At 38.2% G+C, this 19,746-nt stretch overlaps 1 protein-coding gene across 3 annotated transcripts in view; it reads left to right on the forward strand.

Annotated features, from left to right (window-relative positions):
• Positions 1-4,206: 4,206 nt before the first annotated feature.
• Ppp1r42 (protein phosphatase 1, regulatory subunit 42) overlaps positions 4,207-19,746 on the forward strand; it is a 39,225-nt gene continuing 23,685 nt past the window's right edge. Inside the window, exons 1-5 of one of the 3 annotated variants that reach the window (XM_013518133.1) lie at positions 4,207-4,415; positions 8,682-8,895; positions 16,132-16,298; positions 17,164-17,302; positions 19,306-19,422. In XM_013518133.1, coding sequence (XP_013373587.1) covers positions 8,767-8,895; positions 16,132-16,298; positions 17,164-17,302; positions 19,306-19,422 — 552 coding nt within the window. In that variant the 5' untranslated portion in view covers positions 4,207-4,415; positions 8,682-8,766. Of the gene's footprint in view, positions 4,416-8,681; positions 8,896-11,328; positions 11,487-16,131; positions 16,299-17,163; positions 17,303-19,305; positions 19,423-19,746 lie in introns of those variants that run through there. The other 2 variants (XM_005392137.2, XM_005392138.1) reach the window with 2 other exon arrangements.

Genomic DNA, 19,746 nt, shown 5'->3' on the forward strand with positions numbered 1-19,746 from the left:
TATGAATTTGAGACAAGCCTGAGCAATAACAGTGTCACACCATCTCCAAAAATAAATACAACAGTATATAACTTTATACGATGCTTCTTTTTATAATGATATATGAAGCTGTTACAAACAGATTTCCAGACCACTGATTTTCAGTGAGGCATTGCTTAACAAGTCTTCCAGCAAAGTAATGTCAGCACCAGATGAACTGATACACAGAGCAAAAGGGCTACATATACTGTTAAAGCTGATGCGCCCAATGACCTGCAAAACAGATAAATGGGGCTTCTTCTTCATGCCCTTGTGTTTTAACCATATTACGTTTTATCCCTCTGCAGCTTTTTATCCTGTTATGTAGCCTGCAACCCCAACTCTTTCCCCAGTGTCTAAATCTGAATTAGTGTTGAACCACTGAATTATTATTTGTTCTTCTCGAAATTCAGCAATGTAGCAGGATTCAAAACAAACACACAGAAATCCATAGTATTCCTATACACTAATAATGAACTCAATGACAAGGGACTAGGAAAACAATACCACTCACAATAATATGAAAAAATTAAATACTTAGCAATTAACCTAACCAAGGAAAGGAAAGATCTCTATAATGAAAATTCCATCAGTCTGAAAAAGGAAATTGAGGACGCGAGAACATGGAAAGATGTCTCCTATTCCTGCATAGGCAGAACCAATATAATCAAAATGGCTACAATTCAAAAACTGATATACAAATTTCATGCAATTCCAATCAGAATGCCAATGACATTTCTCACAGATCTAAATAAAACAATCCTAAAATTTATGTGGAACAAGAGATCCAAAATAGTAAAAGCAATCCTAGGTCACAAAAGCAAAGCAGATGGCATCACAACCCCAGACTTGAAGTTATACCATAAAGCTATGGTGATTAAACGAGCATGCTACTGCTGTGAAAACAGGTCTGAGCATGAGTGGGATAGAATAAAAGAAACAGAGACAACTCCAGGTACATACAGTTATTTGCTCTCTGACAAAGGAGTCAAAAACGTACATGGAGGAAAGAGAACCTCTCTAATAGATGGTGCTGGGAACATTGTCTGTCCACATGCAGAAGATGGAGGCTAGACCCATATATCTTACCATGTACTAAGTTAAAATGAAAATAGTTCAACGATCTAAATGTTAAAACAGAAATACTTAAGCTGCTGGAAGGTAAAATAGCTACAGGGCTTGAAGACAGGTGTATGCCAGGACTTTCTGACTAGATCTCCCGTTGCACAAGAAATAATATCAAAAATCAACTAATGGAATCATATCAAATTAAAAGCTTCTGCACAGCAAAGGAAACAACCTACAGAATGAAGAGACAGCCTACAGAATGGGAAAAAAGTTTGTCAGCTATTCCTCAGACAGAGGACTACTATATAAAGAATATATAAAGAACTCAAAAAAATTAGACTCCCAAAAATAAATGATCCAATCTAAAAATAGGCAAGTGAAATGAAGAAACACTTCACAGAAGAAGCAGTACAAATAGCCAATAAAAACATGAACAGCTGTTCGATATCACTGGCTATGAAAACTACCTTGAAGTACCATCTTACCCCACAAAGAATGGCTACCACAAAAAATCTAATAGTAATGAATGCTGGTGAGGATGTGAGGAAAAAGAAACTCTTCTGCATTATTGGTAGGAATGTAAACTAGTACAACCACTATGCAAATCAGCATAAAGATTCTTCAAAAAATTAAAAAATAGACATTCCTTTTGACCCAGCTTAGGCCCCCTCTAGGCATCTTCCCCAGAGCTAAAATGATCATATTACAGATACATGCATACCCATGTTTATAGCAGCACAATTTATAATTGGAAACAGTGTATATGTCCATCAACAGATGAATAGATAAGGAAAATGTGGTATTTATACGCAATGGAGTACTACTTTGCCATAAAAAGATAACCCTGAGGGATATGTGGCAAATTGATGCAATTTGAGAACATAATATTCAGTGAAATAAATCAGACATGAACTCAAGTATTGCATGGTTACTCTTCTATGAGGAACTCAAAGTGTATTTATGCAAATTATGAGCAAGATGGAAGACAGGTAAATAGAAAGTAGAGTGAGGTTCAGATGGTTCCCAAAGTTACCTATTCCATTGTCTCAAAAATATTTTAATATATATGCTAATTTGTTTGTACTACTAGTTTTTCTTAGTTCATTGAAAAGAAACTTTTGTGCTAATATCTTTTTCTTCTTTGTAAGACAAAATCTATTTTGTCAATGTCTTATACTTGAGTAACTACTTTGAAGAAAACAGTACACAATGTATTGTTATTCTTGTTTTGTTATGAAATTTTTTTCATAAAATGAAAAAGGAAAAAATAAAACATATTATTTCCATTTAAGGTGTATAAACCAAACTTATCCACACCTCAAATTCATGTCACCTCTCCTCTTCCTCCAGTATTATTATTTTATCCTATCTAACATGAGAATTATCTTCTTCCTCCCTTTATCCTAACCAATCTCTCTTAATTAAATTATGCTTCAAAGTATCTCCTAACTTTGTTCATTCCTTTTTACTTTCTTTGTCTTCAAGCCAGTTGGCTTAAGATTACCTCACAAATGAATTTGTTTTGTTTTGTTTTTCTTATTTTTTTTTTTCTGGTGCTGGGAATCGAACTCATGACCTTGTATTTGCCAGGCAGGTGCTGTGCCGCTGAGCTAAATCCCCAGCCCTCTACAATTTGTTTTGTTTTGTTTTGTTTTGTTTGATAAATCATGTTTTGTTTTGTTTTGTTGTTTTTTTCTGCTACCGGGAATTGAACTCACGACCTTGAGCTTCCCAGGCAGGCGCTGTGCCGCTGAGCTAATCCCCAGCCCCTCACAAATGAATTTTGTCAACAATATCTTGAATTAACTTAGGGTTCCTTTGCCCTTACACCTCTCCTCTTCTTAGACTACTCTTACACTGAAAGGAGACCTGCGCTTGAAATCACCAGCACAAGGTTAAATTCCCTCCCTGGCACCTGATGTTGACCTAGATTCCTCTTTCTGGCCCAGGAGTTTCCCTATCTGCAAGAAGGCAGTTAGAACATCTTCCGGCCTCTAAACTGCCTTGCACCTCCAACAATCTACTCTGACTTTGCCCAAGCAATGGCAGTGACAACCTTTTACCCACCAGGTCACAACCTTTACCATTTTTACCAGTTTTCAATTTGACTGTCCTTTACATTCTTACCGCTTGCTTCACATTCCAATGAGCCCCTCACTTTCCACTCGAAATATTTGTTCCTTATATTATTGTTCTTTTCTTTCAGTTAAGTTATTCACTTTAGAAACATTTATATAATGACTTTCAATACACAAGGCATTTTCCTAGTTCCTGGGAATAGAAAAGTAAAAAACATAGTCCTTATTCTCAACGAATTTATCTTATTGAAGATAAGGGTAAGCAACAATGAAGTTGTTAAGTGCTACTGTTAGTAGTTTATTATTTTATTTATTTATTTAGTCTTTTTGAGGCAGGTTCTCTCTATGCAGCTCAGGCTGGCCTTGCGCTTACTTTATAACCCAGGCTGGCCTCGAACTTGCAAAGATCCTCCTGCCTCAGCCTCTGGAGTGCTGAGATAACAGGCGTGCGCCACCACGTTCGGGGGGCGGTAGTGAGGAAAAACAGAGCATAATAAGGTAAAAGTATGCAGGAAAGCTTCAGAAAAAAAAAAAAAAAGATGCAGTTAGTCCGACCTGCTGTTAAAAAGGAAAATAAGAATAAAAGTGGGGGAAAAAATGTGTGCTATTGCTGCTGCCCCGAAGGGCATTTTAGGGAATGGAAGTCTTTTTAGATAAGGGCGTACTGGAGAATCCTGGAATGTAGGGGACAAGCGGCAAATGGTGACAAGGGTCGTGATGAATGGTCTTGAATGTCACCCTGAGTCTGGGTTTTGTCCGAGGGAAGTTTGGAATACGTTCTGTACCTTGATGCACATCATTCTTTTTCTGGTCTGTTACAGGGAGCAAGGTGGTTATTGGGCACTCAACACCGATGACAGGAAGGAGGAACTTGGAGGTCTGAAAAACAAAAACAAAACAACTGTCTACTGTAGGTCCTGTAAAGTCATGAGGTGACTAATGCCTCTCGGAATGCATCAGCCTTGGCCCCTCCTCTTAGCCCCAGGCCACCGAGAGGGGAGCTGCCTGTGACTCCGCGAGATTTTCCGCGAGGAGCCGCGGGCAACCCGGAGCATCATCTGGTCGCCTGGCAACCGCCCACGGCTCTAGCTCCGGAGGCGAAACTCACCAAACCGGAGTTACTGCCCGGACTCGTCCAGCCCGCGGTGAAGAGCCCTAAGGGAAGAAGCCTGGGGAATCGAGGAACCCCTGGAGTCATGTTTCTCAAACTTGCTGGCCAGTAAGATTTTCCTGGGACACGTTAACATGCAGGTCTCTGGGCCTATCTCTAGACACTAGAATTGCCAGGAAACAACGATAACAACTGGAAGGCTATATTTTTAACGAGTATCTAGGATCAGGCAAAGTTTGGAATCACCTGTAGAGAAGGAGGCATGACTTCGGGGTGGCCACGGAGGGAGGGAGCTGGTGGGCGCGCACCTGTGTTTGAAGGGTTTAGAAATAAAAGCTTGAGAGCTGAAGCCGACGTAGAGCTTCCGAAGCCACGGGGCATGGGGCTCACTGCACACAACTACAGGTGGGAACTAAAGCCAGAAAACGTCGTCCATCTCCTCTGGCCGTGGGATCCCTGGGGATTGAAAGCCTGCGGTCCTTTAAAATTCATTTCCCAGAGCGCCTATAGAGCAGCTCACTGGGATCTGTAGAGATATCCTAGAAAACCGTCCAAGGAAACAGAATATTGGGGGCGGGCGAGAGGTTGGAAAAGTACTTTCTGAAACGTTAGAAAACAATAAGAAAACCAAGGCGCCTTCACAAGTATTGGCTTTTTAATTACAATGTTCTAAAATGAATCCAAATCCACACCACCAAATTCAGTTTAAATTCCTAAAGCTTATAATTTCTCTAAAAGGAAAATTCAAGACCAATAAAGTTTCAATGAATATTACTTTAGCAAGATGAATGGCGCTGTTTTGATGAAACAATTCTCTCTTGGACTGCTACCGTGCAGTTTTTGGCCAGTTAACAGTCTCTGCTATTTTGCCTTGTGGTTTAATTCATTTCTCTCCCTTTGCATATTTCAAGCCCATGGAAAGTTTTCCAATAGCTTTCTTTATTAGGTTTGTTGGCCTTCCCTTGCTTTAATAAATACTTCATTTAAATGTTTCTTTTCTGAAACACTTAAAAAAATTTCTACATAAACACCATTTTACAGAAACAATATAGTAAAGAAGCTAAGAATATGCAAACCTAATATATGCTGTTCTGGCATACTGACAATTTTTCTTTAAAAGCACTTGGAAAATGGCAGGTCCAAGATCATTCTGATCTTCAGTTTGTTTCTGAAAAGCAAGAGGTGAAACTCCATGTGAAAGATTCTGTCCCTATACTAAAAGTTATTCTTATCAAGGACAGAAAGTCAGGGCACAGGGAGATCTGTGCAAACATTTTCAGATACTTCTCCATCAATCAACTATACTGCCCCAACCCCCCTTTCCTTGTCGCATTTTCACAATGTCCTACTCTTTAATTCAGTAAGTGTTCAACTCTGTGCTTATGTAATAGTTTATTCCTGCATTTCTCATGCCACATGAAATTTGTATTAAATAAATCTATATGCTTTCCTCCTGTTGCTCTGTAAATTTCTCAGGCCCAGCCAAGAGGGGAAAAAAATATCTTCAAGAAGATAGAGGTAAAATTTTCTACCTTTGCAAGAGCAGTCATTTGTAAAGAGTCGGATAATCCAACATTTGTTTTAGCCACATTAACAGCCTGAAGCAAAAACCCATGCTAGCACTTTTATTGGGTTGCAGTCCCCTGGAAGCAGGCGGGAGGGAGAAAAGGAACTGGGCAGAGATGGCAGGAAAGCAAATGTAAGAGCATGTGTAACCCAGAATGTTTGTGGGGGGAGCTTTTGAAAACAAAGTATCTCGCTAAGGTCCATGGGAGAGGAGAGAATAACTCATTTGTGACTAAATCAGTTGTGACTCCTCTTTCCCTTTGGCTGAAGTTACCTCCCAGGGATCAACTCCTTCAGAGCTCAAGGGTGCTCCTGCACCGACACCAGGGCAGCAGTCTCCCCCAGCTACAAGGAGGAAGTCCTGCGTGAGCAATCTCTTTACAATATGTATTTTCACCTTAATTATCCATGTAAAAAGATAATTGAAATTTCCAGAAAAAGTTGTAGATTTTAAAATATAGGCTCAAAGTATCATAAGTCAATGATATCTCTTGAAGACATAAGGGTAGGCAAAGACTTTCTGAGTCACATCCCATTGTATCGGCCATGGTGGTGCACATCTATAATCTTAGCACTTGGGAGCCTGGGGCAGAAAGATCACCAGAAGTTTGAGACCATCCTGGGCTAGTAAGTTCAAGGCCAGCCTCAACTACATGGTGAGACCCTGTCTGAAAAAAACCAAACCAAACCAAACCAAAACAAAACCTGCTGTGCAAGAAATAATGCCAAGAATCAACCACTGGGATCAAATTAAATGGAAAACTTTTGCACAGCAAAGGAAACCACCAACAAAGTAAAGAGACAACCTACAGAATGGGAAAAAATTTTACCAGCTACTCCTTAGGCAAAGGACTAACATCTAGAATATAGAAAGAACTCAAAAAAATTAGACCCTCTAAATTTAAAGATCCAGTAAATAATGGACACCTGAAATGAATAGATGCTTCTCAGATGAAGAAATACAACTGGCCAATAAATATATGAAAAAATGTTCGATATCGCTGGCCATCCCAAGAAATGCAAATTAAAAAAACATTAAGATTTCATCGGCCAGGAATATAACTCAGTGGCTCAAGTGCCTACCTTGGCAAGTGCAAGGTCCTGAGTTTGATTCCCAGTAGCCCCCCCAAAAAAGGTTTCATCCCATCCCCAAAACAATGGCTAACATCAACAAATCAACCAATAATAAATGCTGGCAAGGCTATGGGAGAACCTTTCTCCACTCTTGGTGGGAATGTAAACTGATACAACCAATATAGAAATCAGTATTGAGATTCCTCAAAAAACTAAAAATAGAAATTACATTTCACCTAGTTATCCCCCTTTTGGGTATCTTCCCAAAAGAATTAAAAACATTATACCATGGTAATATATGTATACATATTTATAGCAGCACAATTCATAATAGCTAAATCTTAGAAACAGCCTATATATGCCCATCAAAAGATGAATGGATAAAGAAATGTGGTATTTATACACAATGCAATAATACTCTACAGTAAAGAAAGATATACTTGAAGCATTTGTAAGAAAATAGATGCACCTAAAACCATGTTAAGTAAATCAGACATGCGAGCTTGAACATCACATGGTTTTCTTTATATGAAAAAGTTAATAGGATAAAGGGGGGAAAAAGTTATTGTATTCTAAGTATGTTTCTGGTGTAGGCTTCTAGTTTCACTTCAATATGGTGTAAGAGATGACTTTACAGGATTTGCACTTCTTTGATACATTAAGCTCTTTATTGTTGTTTTGAGCATGGTCTATTTTGAATTAAAAAGAAAAATCAATTCCCAGAATAGGAAAATCTATGAAGATAGAGAGCACCACAGTGGTTGCCTAGATTTAGCGGGGAGTGATTGGGAGATGATAGCTAGTAGGTAGTGTTTTGTTGTGAGGTAGCAAAAATGATCCAACTTTGTGGTCATGGCTGTGCAACTCTTACGTGCTAAACTCTACTGAATCTGACACTTTGTAAAATTGTGTGGTATGCAACTTTTAGTTCAATAAAGCTGTTATTTTAAATTAAAAAAAAAATAAATGGATGTTAAAAAACTTAAAATGAAAATATCACTGTGGAATGAGCTAAGGGTAGGATATTCTAACATCAGGGGAAAAAAAAAGAAAACTGGAAATTGATAAGGCAAGCATCCACATTTAGAATTTGGCAAAAGAAGTATGAAATAAGCCTGAAAATAGGAGGAAAGAACTTTTGAAAAGGTGAAAACAAATTAATGAAATTTAAACAGATGCAATGGTCAAGATTTTGGTCAAGAACTAAAATTGGTTCATATGAATTTGTTCAATGCTAGTAAGACGATCAAGGGAGAATGAAGAAAATACATGTTAGGAATGAGCAAAGGAAGCTATCTTTCATCACAACAGTAAAGACTGGGATATTAAAAAAGAGGAACTTTATAACAAACAAACAGAAAAACCCAAAAATCAGGGCACCAGTCATGGTGGCACATGCCTATAATCCCACCAGGAGGAGAGACTGAAGCAGGAGGATCAGTGAAAGTTCGAGGCCAGCCTGGGCTACATGGTGAGTTCAAGGCCAGTATGAACTAATAGGTTCTGTCACAAGCAAGCAAGCCAGGAAGCAAGCAAAAAACCAAACTAACTTAAAAAAATAAAAGTGAATGAGTATTATGCATTTAATTAGTTTTGGTATTTAAAATCTCTTCACTAAAAAAATTAAGTCTATAAACTTGAAAATACCAAAATGCCCATAAAAATATCTGTGAACTAGATAATCAAATAGCATCACAACAGAAAAGTCAAAACAGCCTTTCCTAAATTGCCATCTAATATAATACTCTCTTTTCTTTAATTTTTAGAAAGATAGAAATAAACAAGACCTAAACCTGCTTCTGGACATGTTATCAACAAAGCTATTGCTGGGATGTGATTTATAGAGAAATAATGGTTCGACTAACTGTGGATCTAATTGCCAAAAACAGCCATCTAAAGCCCCGAAAAGAAGAAACCACTGCACAATGCTTGAAGAAAATAACTCATATAAATTTTTCAGACAAAAATATAGATGCAATTGTAAGAACTCTGAAATTATTTCCTGTTTTTACATAATTAACAATGTAAAATTTATAAATCAGCATACCTCATACATTAACTCTATTTTGATTATATTTATTAACTATTTTATCAGTAAACTTTATTGTTTTAATCTTTTTGTTATGTAAAGTTTATTTAACTTAATCTCTATACAATATACCATTGTGCTGGGCATGTTGGTGCACACCTGCAATCCCAGCACTTGGGAGACTGAGGCAGGAGGATTGTTGTGAGTTTGAGGCCAGCCTGAACTACACAGTGAGACACTGTCTCAAAAAAAAGAAAAAAAAAAAATATATATATATATATTTGCAAATACATGGGCACAGTAGTTCATGCTTTTATTTCCAACCATTTAGGAGTGTGAAGCAGGAGGATCATTTTGCAATGGCAAGCAGAAACACTGAAATGACAGCCAAAATTTGGGGATAGATTTACTTATGTTGACAGGCACTGATCAGGGTCATTCCCAGAATATCAGGCCCCGATTTCTGGTGGTCTAGGGCTTTTATGAGATAAGCAAATAGGAAGTGCAGAGGCAGAACGGCTTGTCAATTGGGGATTGGTTTATACCAGTGATACAGTATAGGGACCAGCTATGTATTACAGTGACCAGCCATTTTATAAGAGACAGGAGCAACCAGCTCTGGAACAGGAACTATTACCTGGAAAACTAACAAACAAGTATACTGGTGGGGGTGTTATTTTTTGCTACAGTTTGGCAACACAGCAAGACCTCATCTTGTAAAAAAAACAAGTTGGTAATATATGTTTACTGTTTCTCCTACCGTTCTCTACAATGTGACAAATTAGATTAGGAAAGTAATTTCAAAGACAATTACTTATGGAATAGTCCAGAGCCTTAGAATATGTATATATATATATATATCAGTACCACAATTCAAAAGTTCAACACTGGAGCTGGATACGGTTGTGATAGAGTGTGACTGCAATCCTCAAAAAAGGTCAAAGGATGAGATCATTTTGTATGTAATTTAACTGGTTATATAAAATAGATGGTATATTGGGTCAGTTGTATGAGACAAGTTACATTTATATTAGTATCTTTTTTCTCCAATAAACATTACATTAGGTAACATAGGTAAGAGAAAATTTCTCAAAAATATATAAGCCACAGGAGGGCAAAGGATCATGTCTAGTCTGTTCACATTATTCTAAATCCCTCCATCCAATATAATGCCTAAAACATTAAGTACTTAAAATATTGAATGAATAACACCAAAGCCTCAGACAAAACTCTCCATTGGGACGTTGATCTCTTTTTCTTCTTTCTCTCTCTCTCTCCCTTCCCCACCCTTCTCTTTGCCCATCTCTCTCTCTTTTCTTGAACACTGGACACTGAACTCAGAGAGTGCTCATACATTCCTAGCCCTTTATTTTAAACAGAATCTCACTAAATTGTCCATGCTGGCGTGGAAGTTGCAATCTTCCTGCCTCAGCCTCTTGAATAGCTAGGATTACACCTGTAACTGTTGTCAAGGAAAATTTCATGTACTGGAAAAATCTTTACAAATAACAACTGCAGTCCTAAAATTACAGAATGCTAAAGCCAGAATCTGTTTTGTAATCATTATGGTCTCCTTTGGACTATGCTAAGACAAATAATGTACTTTTTATTAGTAAATGTTTGTAATACATAATGTTTTTTCCCATTCTGTAGGCTGGTTTTTTCACTCTGTTGGTTGTTTCTTTTGCTATGCAGAAGCTTTTTAATTTGATATGATCACATTTGTTGATTCTTGGTACTATTTCCTGTGTAACCAGGATTCTGTTTAGAAAGTCTTTGCTGATGCCTGACTTCAAGTTTTACCTATTTTATCTTCCAGATTTAAGTGTTTCTGCTTTAATATTTAGTTCTTTGATCCATTTTGATTTTAGTTTAGTACATGGTGAGAGATATGGGTCCAACTTCTATCTTCTGTATGTGGACAGTGTACCCAATGCCACTTATTAAAGAGGCTATATATCTTCCAGTGTATGCTTCTGGCTCTTTTGTCAAAGCTCAAGTAGTTGAATGTGCTTGAGGTTGTTTCTGCATCTTCTACTCTGTTTCATTTATTGATCCTCATGTCTGTCTGTTTTGGGTTTCTTTGATTTAGTTTTGTCTTTCTTTTTGAGACAGGGTCTGCCTATGTAGTTCCAGCTGGGCTTGAACTCACTATGTAGCCCAGTCATCCCACCTCAGCCTCCTCAGTGCTGGGATCACAGGCATATATCACCACTGCTAGCCCTTGTGTCTGTCTTTGTGCAAGTACTGCACTTTTTGTTTTTTTAATCACAGTAGCTTTGCGCAAAACCCCAAACTAACACAAAATTGGTACCGGGAGAGTGGGGTTATTGTTGTGATGTTGCCATGTGACTTGAGAGCCTTAATTAATTAATTTGGAACAGTTTTGAGAGACCGGCCAAAGAGGCAGCCCTGTATGCTGTAAACTATATTGGAGACTCTGGTTGGAGCCTGGAAAGTCAGAGTACTGATGGAAATGCTGCCGATTGAGATGAAGCTCCGGAGGCTTCAACAGAGAACTGCGTTGGCTGCTGGATCCCAGGTAGAATATTGTGCTTTGGCAGAAAGTTTGTCTTCGTTTTGCTTGTGTTTAGAGATATTGCCTGATTGGAGAAAAAAATTTCAATGTAGTCTATTGTTGGGATGGTGGCATGGTTACTATTGAGAGCTTTTGGCCACATCTGTTTGAAATTAAGAGGGAAGAGTCAGTAAGATGATATGAAAGGAGTGTGGTTGTAATAGTTCTTTTGATATGTTTCAATGTCATTTTTAGATATATATTTATAATTAAGTTAATTAATCAAAGTATTATAGTTTTAACTTTGAATTTTGATCATCCTTTAAATATTTTACTTTTGGTGCAAGAATGAGTGCAAAAAGAAAAAAATGTATGTGTGTAATTGTTATATTAATGTAAATATGAATAGACTAAGAGATGTTAACTTCCACAAATCTGCCACTAGAGTCTATGGATTAAGGAAATGTGTATGATTACCAAGTTGATCGCGGTGGATTGTGGTGGACTGACAATGGTGGTCAACTTGTAACACCCAGCTCAACTGAGTAGGCGTGGTGCTGGGTGTGGGAGGCCCACCTGAGGATTGTTGCCAGCAGCATCAGAGGCAGAACTGGAGAAAGAGAAGAGAGGCTTTTGGGAGCTGGTAGAAGCTGTTGGGTGCTGTTAGAAGCTCTAAGGAGCTGTTGGTTCTCTTGGAGGAGCTTGTCACGCTGGCTTTCCTGATGAACTCGGCTGTTCTCATTGTCGGAGGAGCTCAGGACCTTGTCACTGAGAATGGCTTTGGTTCACTTTCAGGGAGCTCTGGCCCTCACTTTGAGCATCGCTTCCTGGCTCCAGGGGATGGGGTGGGGAGATGGTGCACTGTTCATTCTCCTGGAGAAGATTGTCATGTTGGCTTCCTTGATGGGAACTTGGCTTTCCTTATCATCGGAGGAGTTGGAACTTCACTGTTGCTGAGGATGGCTATGGTACTTTTTGGGGGAGCTCTGGTTCTTACTTGAGCATCACTTCCTGGCTCCAGTGCAGATCCCTCAACCTGCTGGCACAGATCCTTCATCCTACTGGCACAGACTCTCTAGCTTCCACCGCTGACCTTTGGGCCTTCCAAGCGCAGATCCATGAAACAGGCCTTCAAGAGACATTGTTGTAGGCTCTAGGCCTCCAGTTGGACTCCTGGGAGGCATTGTTATGAGCTCTAGGTCTTCAGCTGGACTCATGCAGACGTTACCATGGGTTCTAGGCCCTTGGCTGGGTTCTTTGGCTATTACTGTGTGGACAGATTTCCTGTACTGTCTTTGTATGGGACTCTTTTGGTGACTATTATAACTAATCTTATAAAATAGGTGTCCTGTAATATATTGTTCCTCTTGCAAAACCTCAAACCAACACACTGTATAATATAACTTCAGGTATATTCAGGTATGGAATTGTGATGCCTCCCACTTTGCTCTTTTTACCCAGGCTTGCTTTTGCTGCTAGTAGGTTTGTCATAAACGTCTTGTATCAGATTGAGATAAGGTCCTTTTATATCTATTATCGTCAGTGTTTTTATTATGAAAGGATGTTGCATTTTATCAAAGACTTTTTCTGCATCTATTGAGATGATCATGTGATTTTTATCCTTGCTTCTGTTGATGTATTACATTTATTGATTTATATATGTTGAACCATCCTTGTATTCCTGGCATGAAGCCTACTTGGTGAAGATGTATGACTTTTTTTTTTTAGGAGCCAAATATGTCAGCTTTCACTGAAGTCACTATGTTTAAAGGCAAAAAGAAAAACATGAGATGAGAATGGGGTAGAACGAGAGCTGGAGAGAGATCCCACATCCATGCCCACGCCAGAGAGTTTATCCCCAAGAACCTTTACTAGATGTCCAGGGGATCTGCACTCCAATTAGTCCTCTACCTGTAGGTGCTAGGGGCAAAGGGGACCTCGCTGATCCAAACATGCATTCCTTCTGTGCCCAGTTTTCAGGCTCTTTCACAGAAGGAAGCTGGGTTGGCTAGTCCTAGGCTGAGAGGAAAGGAGAATCAAAATTACATGGTAAAAGGAAGTGTGGGAAAGGGAGGCCTAGGAAGGAAAGCTTAGAGACCCAGGCTGGGAATCCTATGGGAGGAGGTAGATTCCCACAAGAGGCTGGAACAGGAGGCTGCCCAGGGGCAAGGGCAAGGGATGAAGAGGTTCCTTTCTTTTCTGTTGATCTGTTGTGCATTCAACTTTAGTCGGTGACATTCATCCTGGACACTGCTAGCCTGGTTCCTCACAGCTCAGGGCACAGCTAGAGCCATCTTGGTTGGAAAAAGTCCCTACATGCAGAGAGAATGATTTAGGGGAGAATAGGGATAAGAGTCTGGAAATCCCTGATAAGCTGGCCTTCTGCATGCTTGGCCCATTGGTCTGGGGTGAAGGTTAGATGGAAGTGTTGTTCTCAATAAGGGGAGGGTCAAAGTAGGTGTAGGGCAGTGCCTGGTCCTGGTTCTTCTCCCTGAAGTCTCAGTATCTGGGAGGCAGTTTTGGAAGACAGCGATGCTCTGCTATGGCACTTCTTCTGAAATGTGGATCCGGGTAGGTGCCCAGATGCCTCTGGCCCTTGGGCTCTTGGCTGACCAACCAGAGGAGAAGAAGGTTATTACTGGTGACATTCACTTTTGGGAAGGTTTCCAAGTAATTCTTCAGAGTAGTGATCCCCTGGTTCTGAGGTGGGGGTTGCCTCCTGGATGACGGGCCATTGGCCTTCCAGGCCCCAAAGTTATGCTGCCCACCACTGACAGCAGCATGCTGGCAGAGCAGGTGAAGAGAATTCCAATGTATGACTTTTTGATGACTCATTGCATACTGTTTGCCAGTACTTATTGAGGATTTTTGGTCTATAGTCATTAAAGAGATTGATCTACAGTTCTCTTTTTTGGTTGGATCCTGTCAAGTTTTGGAACCAGGTTAATAGTAGCTTCCAGGAATAACCTTGAGAGTACTCCTTCCCTTTTGATTTCATTAAAAAGCTTAAAGATTGGTGTTTCAACTTCCTGAAAGTTTTTGTAAAATTCCGCAGTGAACTCATTTAGATCTGGGCTTATCTTAGTTGCTAGGTTATTTTTTATTGCCTCAATTTCACTGCCCGTTACTAGATTACACAGGGTTTTCAAATCTTCTTGGTTCAGTTTTGGAAATTTATATGTATCTAGGAATCTTATCTACTTCTTCTAAATTCTCCAATTAATTGCATACAGATTTGGGAAGCAATTGTTAATACTGTTTTTTTTATTTCAGCAGTGTCCATTGTGATTTCACCTTTTTCATTTCTAGTTGCATTGATTTGGGTCTTTTCTCTCCTTTTTTTATTATGTTGGCTAAGGATGTGTCTATTTTGTGTATTCTTTTGAAGAACCAATCCTTAGATTCATTCTTTGTATTTTTTGTCTCAATTTCATTTATTTCTGCTCCAGTCTTTAGAATATCTTCCTTGTACTGACTTTGGGTATGGATCATTCTTATTTTTTAGGACCTTGGTGTGCATCATTAAGTTTATTTGGGCTTACTCTATTTTATGATGTGGGCATTCACAGCTATACACTTCCCTGTTCAGGCTGCTCATAAATTTCGGTATATTGTACTGGCATTATCATTTATTTCTAGAAACTGTCTTATCTCTTCCTTGATTTCTTCTGTAATTCTTTGTTTAGTTATGAGTGTATTGGTTAGTTTCCATGCACTTGCATTTATTTTCTTTTGTTGTTGATTGATTTATAACTTCATTGCACTAAGGCCTAATAATATGCATGGTATAATTTTAATTATTTCATATTTACTTAAGCTTGCTCTACTGGATAGTATGTGGTCCATTTTGAAGAAAGTTCTGTGTACTGCTGAAAAGAATGCGTATTCTGGCTTTGGTGGGTATGTACTAGGTCCATTTGTTAAAAGATTTTTTTTTTCAACTCTGATATCCCTTTGTTGTTTTTTTATCTAGTAAATCTATTTGTGATAGTGTGGTAATGAAGTTCCCCACTATAATTGTGTTTATGATTCTCTGATATTTTATGTCCAGTAGTATTTGTTTTATGAAGTTGGGTACCCTGTTGTTCAGTGCATGTATGTTAATAATTATTATCTCTTCCTGATGGAATGTTCCCTTAACCAATATATAGTGACTCTCTTTCCCTGTTTTGATCAGTTTTGGCTTGAAGTCCACTTTATCTGAACATAAGATAGGTATACCTGCTCTTCTTTTGGATCCCCATTGTATGGAATATTGCTTTCCATCATTAATTTTTAGTCTGTGAGTTTCTTTTTGGGTTAAGTGTGTTTCTTACTTTTTTGTTTTTGGAGTTTGTGTGTTTTGTTGTTTGAAACATGGTCTTGCTATGTAGTCCAGGCTGGCCTTGAACTATGTAGCTGAGGCTGGCTTCAAACTTGCCTGGATCCTCCTGGCTCAGTCTCCTGAGTGCTGGGATTACAGGCATGCACCACGTCTGGCTAAATTTGTTTCTTGTGTACAGCATACCACTGGATTTTGTTCCTTGATCCATCCTGCCAAATAATTTTTATATTATATAAATATGATTATGTTTTCTTTTATATTAAGCGTAAGAAAATGTGTAGAATGCTCAACTAGAAAACCAAGTTTCGAAAAGAAATTAAATATAACCTGTTGTTTTTCTTTTAGGAAGACCTCTCTCTTTGCAAAAATCTCAGTGTTTTATATTTATACGATAATCGTATTAGTCAAGTCACTAACCTGAACTATGCCACAAATCTGACCCATCTGTACCTACAAAACAATTGTATTCCATGTATAGAGAACCTCAGGTCATTAAAGAAACTGGAAAAACTGTAAGTGCTTTTATTTTTGCTTGTCATCATTATAGTATATGTTTTTATGCAGGCAGGTATTTCCATTCTTGGCATTAAGTTCCAAAAGTAAGTTGAATGTATAATTGAGTTTCATTTTCTTACATTTATTTCATATGAACTATATTCCTTCATATATAATATTCAACAATTTATGCTTTATTAAGCATGATATACTTTTCTTTTGGGGAAGTAAGTTGTCTTATGGGCTTATCAGGACACCTAAAACATCTTAATGTAGGTTCAACTGTTGAAACTTTTTATGGAACCCAGAAATTATTTGTGTCTTTCAGAATAACACATCTCAAAAGGTCCAGGTCATAAAATGAATAATTTTGATGTAAATTTGATTGTAAAAATGTCTTTAAGCCTGAAATAATTATAATTATATACTATAATGAGGTCTGTAAATACAAGTTCCTCAGATTGGAGTACCTACTGTGCATCTTAAAAAGTGGGCCAAAGGCCTCAGAAGCGGGTGGAAAATGCTTACTAAAAGGGCAAAGTACTGGATTCCAACATAGCTATTCAGATCAGAATCTCCAGGAGTTAGGCTCAGAAATCTTGGTTTTTAAACCTACAGCCAGATGATTCTTCTGTACCCTAACATATGAGGAACACTTGCAGATAGTTTAGTAAGAACTAAATATTCTCTCACTTTAAAAAGTGCTTTTTAGACTAAATTGTTTAGTTTAATTTGTTATCATTCAGATAAACCTTTCATTGTTTCAAATATAAACTCAATATTCTGTATGTATAATTTTATACAGCTCAGTAATTTTGTTATTACATTCTTATTCTGTGCCATTGTCAAAAAGTCTATTTAGAATTATGCCTGTGTTTTCAGGTATTTGGGAGGCAATTATATTACTGTCATAGAAGGTTTGGAGGGATTAGAAGAACTAAGAGAGCTTCATGTTGAGAGTCAGAAGCTTCCCCTTGGAGAAAAGCTTCTGTTTGATCCAAGAACTCTTCAGTCTCTGGCAGTAAGACCACATTTGAATATTCTGAAAAGGAATATAATGATGAACAAATTATAAAGGAATAGGAAGGTGGTGAAGGTATATTCGGACACTGTGCATACTCGGCCTGCTTATATGGCCAGTTAAGAGTTTACCTGAGTTCTGAAGCTCATTTTCCCCCATAAAGTCTCAGAGTATGACAGAAGTATAAAGTTGGATAATGACATCCTCCTCTTGGAGTAGCTGGAAGGATCAAAAGGGATGTGGAAAGGTTATGTAACCTGAAGTTCTACTGTGGATGTTAATTCATTCATAGTTTGAGCTTGGGTTATTATCATGGCTCAAATTTTAATAAAAAAAGGTCTGAGGAAGGAGTACATAATTATTTGGCATCTTTTAAACAAGCTAGAGAGCCACCGTGATAAGTCATTTTCCTCCAAAACCCTGATTTGATAAATTGCACTGTATACAAATTTGCTTCATTAGAACCACACAGGCCAGGGATTACCAGGGTTGAGGCTCCGCTAAATTGCTTCACAACCAATCCCATGGCAGGAGGTGCCACACTAAATTGAGAAGCCAGGTGGCTCCACGGAGGCTCTTGCTAATCCTCAAAACAGGAGCGAGGACATGTTTGGCGGAGCGTGGGACATGGTTGTTATGTAGATTTCATCAGTTTTGTTTTAGAGGGCCCAGCAATGGTGAGCAGTAGATGGTTTTTGGACCAAATTTGCAAGAACTGAAAAGTAATTCTTTTAATTGGAAAAGAAAGAAGTGGCCTGCTTTCTATTTTACCCCCTCGCATAGAATCAGGTGGCACAACCGCAGCTCAACTCCAACTGATCCAATTAGACGGAACCCCTGTGGGGACGGTCAGTTTTATTACAAAACACCGCTGAAAACATTTTTGCTAGTTCAGTGTTTGCATACGTTCAAGCAGATACCAAAATTTGAAGTATAGGACATCATTTTTTCAGTGTTATTTCAAGCTTTAAAGAGAATCAGGAAATATATTTTTTCAAAGTTGGTTTTGTGTGGCTGCCTCAGTGGAACTTGACAGAGATTGCTTGGCCTCAGATTTTTAAGATGACTCTGATTTAGTACTGCTGTATTGCATATGTATGTTTTCAATAATAGCTAACATTAAAATTCTTATTAATTAGCTAGCTGTTATTTCAAGTGGCTTTTGAACATATGGATTGTCAAGAAAAGATTATAGAGAGAGATAAAGATAAAACCTGAATATTTTTCATGCTTGGTTATGTTTCCTCTCTAGAAAAACAAAAATTATTTTCCCAACATGTGAAAAATCATAGCAATATTTACTACAGAATGGTAATTTGCCTGAATCACAGTAAGCAGTTTTTTCTATATTGTGCTACCATTTGTTTATTGGGGAATTTTTTTCTTTACTTTTGATGCTTGGCTTCTTTCCTCTATATGTATCTTATATCCTGGATGGGAAAAATGGGACTTATGGAGGAATTATAGGCAAAAAGAATAAGTTATATCATATACTAGAGTCTTAAAAGTTCCATCTGAAAAAATATAGCATATATCTTAGTTATTTTCTCATTGCTGGGACACAAATCCCAACACCCACAATTTAAGGGAGGAAAGATTTATTTTGGCTCAGAGTTTGTATGTTTCACTCCATAGCAAAAGGGACATTACAGAGAATTACTCATAGTATGGCAGCAAGGAACAGAGAGAGATCAAGTGCAGAAGGAGGGAGATGTACGCTTCCAGGCCACACCCCCAGGGACCCATCTCCCCTATCCAGGCTTTAGCTCCCAAAATCACATTTAGCTATAAAATTACCAGTGGACTAGTCACTCATAGTGCATGAGAGTTAGGGGGGTCATGTACATATCAGCCATAACAGCACTGAAACAAAATTTCCATTTTTACATTTTCTTATCTAAAGAGCAGAGCAATCTAAACCGATATATCTTAAACTTTTAAAGATTGGGAATACATATATGACTCTCTAATGTTAAATGCTAATTTAGTTATTTTTCTTACAGAAATCCCTCTCTATATTAAATATCAGCAACAATAATATTGATGACATAAGAGATTTAGAAACACTGGAGAATCTTAATCACCTTATAGCAGCTGACAACCAGCTACTCCATGTGAAGGTAGGTCTCCCATCCAAGTACTAACCAGGCCCGACCCTGCTTAGCTTCCGAGATCAGACGAGATCGGGCGCGTTCAGGGTGGTATGGCCATAGATTCCATGTGAAGGTAGGTGTAAAGAAAATTTAATTCAAAGATATTACTTGAAATTTTTTGAAATATCTATGAAAGATATCACTTTTTAGAACTATCTTGGGTTGGTTCTAAAGTTGTCATGAATCTCTACTTCTGAATGTAAATATAAATGTTCATGTGTCTGCCCTCTTACCAAATTTTCTTCTCCATACCCCATTGCCTCCATCTCTTGCCAACAGAATGAAAGTTTC

This window comes from Chinchilla lanigera, unplaced genomic scaffold (assembly GCF_000276665.1).
Source record: "Chinchilla lanigera isolate Chin_1 unplaced genomic scaffold, ChiLan1.0 scaffold00043, whole genome shotgun sequence".
Classification (NCBI taxonomy): domain Eukaryota; kingdom Metazoa; phylum Chordata; class Mammalia; order Rodentia; family Chinchillidae; genus Chinchilla; species Chinchilla lanigera.